Source organism: Urtica dioica, chromosome 8, assembly GCF_054948205.1.
Source record: "Urtica dioica subsp. dioica isolate 48M chromosome 8, U.dioica_male_clone48M_v1_H2, whole genome shotgun sequence".
Taxonomy (NCBI): Eukaryota; Viridiplantae; Streptophyta; class Magnoliopsida; order Rosales; family Urticaceae; genus Urtica; species Urtica dioica.
In genome coordinates, this window is record NC_142763.1 from 13,457,058 (window position 1) to 13,464,928 (window position 7,871).

General features: G+C 32.0%; 1 protein-coding gene across 1 annotated transcript; it reads left to right on the forward strand.

Annotated features, from left to right (window-relative positions):
- The first annotated feature begins 1,223 nt into the window (after positions 1–1,223).
- Positions 1,224–4,087, forward strand: LOC149388311 (patellin-4-like). Its single transcript, XM_089623974.1, has 4 exons — positions 1,224–2,159; positions 2,682–2,806; positions 2,895–3,036; positions 3,792–4,087. The coding sequence occupies exons 1-4, from the start codon at positions 1,389–1,391 to the stop codon at positions 4,062–4,064; spliced, it is 1,311 nt and encodes a 436-aa protein (XP_089480100.1). The 5' UTR covers positions 1,224–1,388; the 3' UTR covers positions 4,065–4,087.
- Positions 4,088–7,871: the final 3,784 nt, after the last annotated feature.

The window sequence follows — 7,871 nt, forward strand, 5'->3', positions numbered from 1 at the left end:
GCATGTATAATTTTGAGATAGTACAAATTTCCTATGATGCAAACTGTTCAATTCTTGCTTAAACAGGTATAAAAACAACTACCGGAATTGCAAAACTAACATCGTACGTCCATAACTAGATGTTTGGCTCATCTGCTTTCACTTCAGTTGCAGCCAAAGCCAGCTCTTTGTGTTAATGAGAATTTTCTGTTTAAAAATAATATATTAGCTAGGAGGCCTTTGCCTTTCCTTTGGATTCAAGGCTGCTCTTCTTCTCTTTGTCCAAGACGCACCCAGTCTTCGTGCCACTCCACCCGTCTTCAAAATTAGCCTTGTACTCATGGTTGGTTGTGTAGTACATGGTGCAAAACTCCAACCAATCCTTCCAAGTGTCATCTTCCAATGGGTTGTGACTTGTGAGTCCGTTGAACAAGTATTTGTTCGCATATAGTGTCGTTAATATTCACTGCACGCCTTGCTATAATGGCCGTCGGAGTGAGAACCAGCTCATTGCTTCAGCTAGCTTCCAATTTGTCTGCTTTCACCGCCTTGAGCAAGGAGACGTGTATGGTAGGATGGTTTCGACTCCCGGGTGTCAACTCGAGAGTATACACTATCGCATCGCCATCATCCCATAGTGATGCTTGGTTAAAGGCCGAAATTGTCTCTTGCAAATCTTCAAGTTAGGCCGTTTTGTCACGGATGATGGGCGGTAAGGCTTTATCTTCACCAAAACGAGGTCCGCAACCTTGAATTCGTTCGTGATCTTCCGCATGCGATTCAGAGCCCGGACTAAATTTGTCTATAGGTGCGAGAAAAGTGTCTTTATATATGAATGAGTAAAACGTCCACGGCTTGGACCATCGTCGTACCAGAGACATTTGCTGGAATGGTAGGAGGTAATTGACTGTACAAAGCCTGAAATGGCATCATACCAATTGCATAGTGTAGGATAAGGGTCCTTCACTCTTTCAATTTATAACCGTACCCTTTAAATTATATTCTGGTCTCAATATTTTCTTACAACACAATTATTAAAAAATCAAAAAAAAAATTATTAGATTTTAGTGCTTGTGAAGAAGAATCTTCTGAATTTTTATACTTTTTTCGACACTTCTCAAAAGTTTTGTGACAATATCGTAAAAAAAATAAATAAATAAATAAATAAAAAAAAAAACGTTATGTATTTATTTAGCACTGTCATCATACCTAATATAATAATACTCCTTGGGTCTCTCGCCTCCCATTCTTCCAATCATAACAAACTAAATATTAACGGTCGTAATGAAAAGAAATGAGCGAAGCCGAGTCAAACCCATTTTCTCAAGGCATTGAAATAGGGAAAAACTCGCTCCTGCCCAAATTTGCCTCCTCTCATCCCTTCCCTCCTCTCCCACATTGAACCAACAATGTCGGAGAGAAACCAGGAGAGCCTCGACGAAACCACCGACAGCGAAGAAGAAGAAGAAGAAGAAGAAGAAGACACCGACAACGACTACGAAGCCATCGTCGACTCCGACGACGAAAAGCTCACCGCGCCGTACGAAGAAATGAACCGGAAGAAGAAGAAAGCCCTTCTGGAATTCCGATGTGTGGTCGAAGACGCGATCCTCGGCAATTTCCTCCTCGGAAAGCCGAATCCGTACCTCTCCAAGTCCGAATCCGCGAACCAGAGGGAGATCCTCAGAGAGATCTCTCTCTGGGGGATTCCTCTGCTGCCGAGCAAAAGCCACGAGGGAACCGATATCGTGCTCCTCAAGTTCCTTAGAGCGAAAGATTTCAACGTCCACGCCGCGTTTCAGATGCTCCGGAAGGCGCTGACGTGGCGGCGGCGATTCGGAGCCGACGCGATTCTGGAGGAGGAGTTCGAGATCGCGGCGGATTCCGGCGGCGGCGAGGACAGGGAAGGAAGGCCTCTATGCTACAGCTGGTACGGCGGCGGCGATAGGGATTTGGATTTGGGGTCGAGAGAGAAGCGCGAGGAGTTTCTGAGGTGGAAGGTTCAGTGCATCGAGAAGGGGATCGAGAGGCTCGATTTCAGGGACGGAGGGGTTCACTCGATGGTGCAGATCACGGACTTGAAGAACTCTCCGGGACCGATCATGAAGGACCTTCATTCCCTTTGCAAGAAAGCTTTGATTCTGCTTCAGGACAATTACCCCGACCTTCTTCACAAGAACGTAAGTTTATTTCCAAAACACTTACTCATATGCCTTATTCCCAGACATTATTGACATGTTAAGAAAGTTGCCCGCTATAAATGAAATGGTGGCAAAAGTATTCAATGTTTAATATTTAGACAAAACACTAGTTATATACTATTTTTTTTTTTTTTGTAAAAATACTTAAAGTTTCAAACTTAGTTATACGTAAATACTTTGCCGTTAAAATTTCTGTTTGAACTTAACGGTCTGAATAGTAACAGACCCACTATAACGTAACATGTGGTATTTTTATCAAAGAAAAAAAACTTTGAATATATAAATAGTATTTTGACCAAACATTGAGTATTATTGCCACTGTTTCCCTTTTTTTTTTTTTGAAAAGTTTACCATTATCATTAAAAAAAAAAAAAAAAAAAATCAGACCGTTCTTCTCTATCCCCTAATTGACCATTAGAATTCATATCCATGCTTCTGATCAGTATTTGCCATCAACAGATAGGCTCTAATTTTTTTTTTCTTCTTTGGTTTATTGAACAGATTGTGATTAACGTTCCACTATGGTACTACACAATTCACATGTTAAGATCAAGATTCCTAAGCCCAAAAACTAAGAAGATATTTGTGCTTGCAAGGCCAAAAAAAGTGACCAAGACCCTTCTTAAGTGAGACTCTTAACACACCGAATATATGTCTATTTTGTTTCATTATCTTTGATTTTAATCGAATTTCAACTTCAAACCCCAAAAAAAGATTTATAGCCCCGGAGAATCTACCAGTTCAGTATGGCGGCCTCAAAAGAGAGATCGACAACGACTTCACAACTCTAGACAAAGCATCTGAGCTTAAAGTTAAAGCAAATTCAAGCGTGTGCGTTGAATTCCCTGTTTCTCTGGTATGGCAACGTAACTCACTAATACTAATATTCAAGTAAAGAATTTACATCTCTTCGCTAAAAAAAAAAAAAAAAAAAAAACTTATATTATAATAAGGATCCATTAGATATATAGCCATATTACTTCACATTGTTATATAGTCAATGTTTCGTAAATACTAGGTAAATGATCAAGTTCATGTATTTACATGCGTAAATTAACGTAAATACCCTACCATTTTATATCAATGAAAGGGTAAATCAGGAATATCACGTCATATTCATGACCATTTAATTAGTATTTACGAAACGTTAGCTATATATCAATGTAAAAGTGTAAATATGACTGGTTACCTAATTGTTTGTTATAATAATCGAATCAACATGTCTAGTAAATAATTTATTAATATTATCAAACTAAATCAGACGAGCTTAATACCCGAATAAAAAAGAAGAAGAGTAAATTAGATATTTTTGTTGCGGTAAAAAAAATTATATATGTATGGTTTCGAGAAAACATTAATCTCTCTCAATATAAGTATTTATCTATAAACACAACAAGAGAGTTAATTAAAGAGTGTTATCTCATTATGAGTTGGTAATAGAAAATTAAATTCAAGGGACACATATTTTTTGTTTTCGTTTTTGTTGTATAATAATTAGAATTCAAAACTCAAGTACTAAAGAATAACGTACTAGTAGTTTTTTTTGTAAAATGACCCATGTAATACTGCCATTGAACACATGATTTAGCTTTTAATTTGACATGTTTTTAGGTTGGCTTAACATTAATCTGGGATTTGACTGTTGTCGGATGGGAAGTTTCCTACAAGGAAGAGTTTATCCCAAATGATGAAGCCTCGTACAAGATTCTGTTACAAAATAAGAAGAAAATGGGTGAGAGTGTAAGAAATTCGTTTTACATCAATGAGCCTGGAAAGATTTTGATAACGATCGACAATTGGAGTTTCAAAACTAAGAGGGTTCTTTATAGATCTAAAGCTAAACCCACTACTGTTCCAATGTATGTATTTCTTAAGAATAAATAGCCATTTCACATTTTTTATTATTATTATTAAACCATCACTAACCAACGATAGATATTTTCCTAGGATGAGTTTGAGTGTTTTAGTGTTTGACATTTCTTTTATAGAAATCTTTATATATATATATATATATATATATATATATATATATATATATATATATATATATATTTAACTGCTTTTAGTGTACAATTAATTGCTTATTTATAAGTTGAAAATGTTTTTTTTTTCTAATTTCTATTATGAAATATTATTCTTAAGTTGACAAAGAAATTGTTTGAAATAGTCCAATGAATTTCTTCAACTAAGAGTATACTTCAATTATTTAAATATAAAAAATGTATCTTACATCATGCCTTGCTCCATCATAATATGTATGGTGCATACACCTTAGTTTGAGTTATTTTCATAATTATTAGATAATTAAGTTACAATTTTAATATAAAAGGTCTAAGTAACCATATGTCTAACGCTGCATTAGTAAATTATAATTTAACGTGATTTAATTTTTGCAAAAAAAAAAAAACAAACAAATCGTCTAATTATATGTCTTAAGCTAATCATATAATTTATTTTTAACTTATATTGTGCAACTTTTTCGGTCGGCAAGGTGTTCTTGTTTTTAAAATGATTTTACCGCATTTTTTTTTTTTTTTGTTTTCCACACTTCCATTATGTTTCCATTTTTCATTGGTTTTTCCGTTTTTAGACATTAAAACGACATCTGAAACGACATTTAGATAGTTGTCCTATTGCATAATCTTCGTCAATTTTTGGACAAAATCTCAATTGTGCCTTTAGTTTTAGGATAAATTGTCGGCTCATGCAATCTTATTCTCCAATCCACCATTATTCTCCAACCTGAAACTGCAACACATCGATCTTTTTATTGTTTCCAACTAATTAAAGACCACGTACTTGTATAAAATCATATTAGGTTATTGTTTTAACGTATAAATAACAAGTGTTTATTGCAAGTAGTCAATATTTTTTTCCTTCTTTTAAGGATTTAGGTAAAATTATATCTATAACATAGATAATAAAGAGGAGAGCATTTTCAACTTTCATCCACACGCCGCTACGTGGCGGCTTTTTTTTTTTTTTTTTCCTGTGCCTTTTCGTTTTTTTTTTTTTCTTTGCCTTTTTCCGATTGTGTTTTTTTTTTCCTTTCTTTTTTTGCCCTGCCTTTTAGGTTTTTTTTTTCTTTTTTATTTTTTTTTTCTTTTTTTGCCCTGCCTTTTAGGTTTTTTTTTTTCTTTTATTTTCTTTTTTTGCCCTGCCTTTTAGGTTTTTTTTTTTCTTTTCTTTTTTCTTTTTGCCTTTGCCTTTTTGGGGGTGATTTTTTTTTTCCAATCTATTTTGTAAAAAAAAAAATTATTTATATTGTTTTTTTTTCTCCCTCTCTCATCGATATATTTTGTATAATTTTTTTTATTTTATAATCATAATTACTGATGCTATATTATACTATATCAATAACATACATTATTTTGAGTGTATATTACTTTTATATTTTCTTTATTAGATTATCTTTCTTTTTCTCTTTGATATTTATTTCCCTTCACCTTATATGTGTCTACATATTTCATTGGTTCGTTTTTTTTTTTCCAATCTATTTTGTATTTTTTTATAAATATTTTTTTTCCTCTCTCTCTCTCTCATCAATATATTTTGTGTAATTTTTTTTATGTTATTTTATAATCATAATTACTAATGCTATATTATAATATGGCCCCGTTTGACATAGCTTTGTTTTTAAAAAAATTGATTTTATAAAAAACTGTTTTTTTCAAAAAATGACAAAGTGTTTGGTAAACTGTTTATTAAGCAGTTGTTTCTGGTAACAAAAACTGATTTAGCATTTGGTAAAATAAATATATTATAGTAAAAAAACTAAAATAGTTATGTTATTAATAATTAAATAATAATTATTGATATGCTTATTTATATACATATATATAAATAATATTTTTTACGATGATATTACAGTAATTTATATAGCAAACTTAAAAACACTTTTTCTAAAAGTTAAGAATCCTAGCTTTTCTATCTCATGTACAAAATCTAAAAACGTTTTTGAAATTTTTTGTAAAAACAGTTTTGTCAATCACCGGATAAACAGTTTTGTTTTTTCTAAAAACAAAAACAAGGCTTTTTAATCCCAAACAAACGTAGCTTATATCAATAACATACATTCTTTTGAGTGTATGTTAGTTTTATATTTTCTTTATTAGTTTCTCTTTGATATTTATTTTCCTTCACCTTATATGTGTCTTCATATTTCATTGGAAAACGAACGCAAGTCTTGTTTACCCATGAAAGTCTAATCAATGTACAAAATAAATTTTTTCATTTTATTATTCGTTTATTATTTTTAAGGATTTTTTCTTAATTGCCGGTTTCTTTGGTGTCCATTGTTTACAAATATTGATAACACAAATTAACCTCTACAAATTTTACTTGTTATTATCATTATAATATTCTAAAATCATTCGCGCGTAGCGCGATGCTAAAAAACTAGTTTTATTAGAAAAATAGCTTATCAAACCAAAGTAAATTAATAAACTTGATTATGTAATTTACTTCGACTTCGTGAGTTATTTTTCGAAGTAAATTAAATAGTTAATTAATTTACTTTGATCTCCTGAGTTATTTTTTTAATAATCTCTTTTGGTTTATGATCATAATTTTAGAATGATTTCTTTAATTTAATTATGTTTGTATCGTACTGTACTGAAGACATTCAACTAAAAAAAATATTAAATGGAGCTAGAGCACATATGTATGCCACGATAAAAATAATTGAAATAAAGAAGTAGAACGAAAAGAGAGCACAAATAAACGGAGACAGATGAATATGACCAAGTGTGTGTATCTGTGCATGTAAAGTCTGAAGCACAGAGAACCACATGCCATCTCATGCAACTGAGGTGAGGTGTTAGAGCGTAAGGTTTAATAAACAATATTAAATCGTACAAGAGCACAAAATCGCAAAGAAAAAAAATAAAGGAAATAAAAAGAACGCAAACAAACAAAAACGCCCTTCCAATGAATACTCGAGCACGTTGACAGATATATTAACGAACGTAGAGGTCTGAAACACATATAGCCACATGCCATCTCATGCATAGAGGTGTTAAAGAGTAAGGTTTCAAAGATTCATGTAAAGCGAAGAACGGCAATGCAATTTCATACACTCATATACCCGAGAGTAAGGTTTCGCCAAAGGTTTAATTTGAATACAGTATTTAATAGTTAAAATGGCGTATTTTAACCGTACGTATTCAGTTAAAGTGCTAATACGATATAATCAAATCACTTCTAAGATTAGGAAACTTGAGAAATCAAGCTTAATATTACCTCACATTTGAAAACCAAGTTACATGTTGACTACTTGAAAATTAAAACGTTCGAAATACTATTATAAAACTTCTAAAAAATTAGAAAAATCAAAATCAAAATTTGAAATCACTAGGAAAATGAAGGCAAAACCTTTGAACCTATAAAAACGAAGGCAAAAATTTTGAAAATAGATTATTTTGATGTGATTTCGTAGTTTTATATCTTGATCTTTTTAATCGTTTCGAAGGTTTTGCCTTCGTTTTTCTAGCGATTTGAAGATTTTGCCATAATTTTTTCTAGTGATTTCGATATTTTTTTAACAACGGTATTTTAAACGTTCACCTACTAAAAAAATTTGGTTTTCCTAAAACATAATTTCAGCATGAAACTTGGTTTTTAAATGTGATGTAACATTAATTTTGGTTTCTCAAATTTCCTTAAAGATTACATCAAATTATAATCAAATGA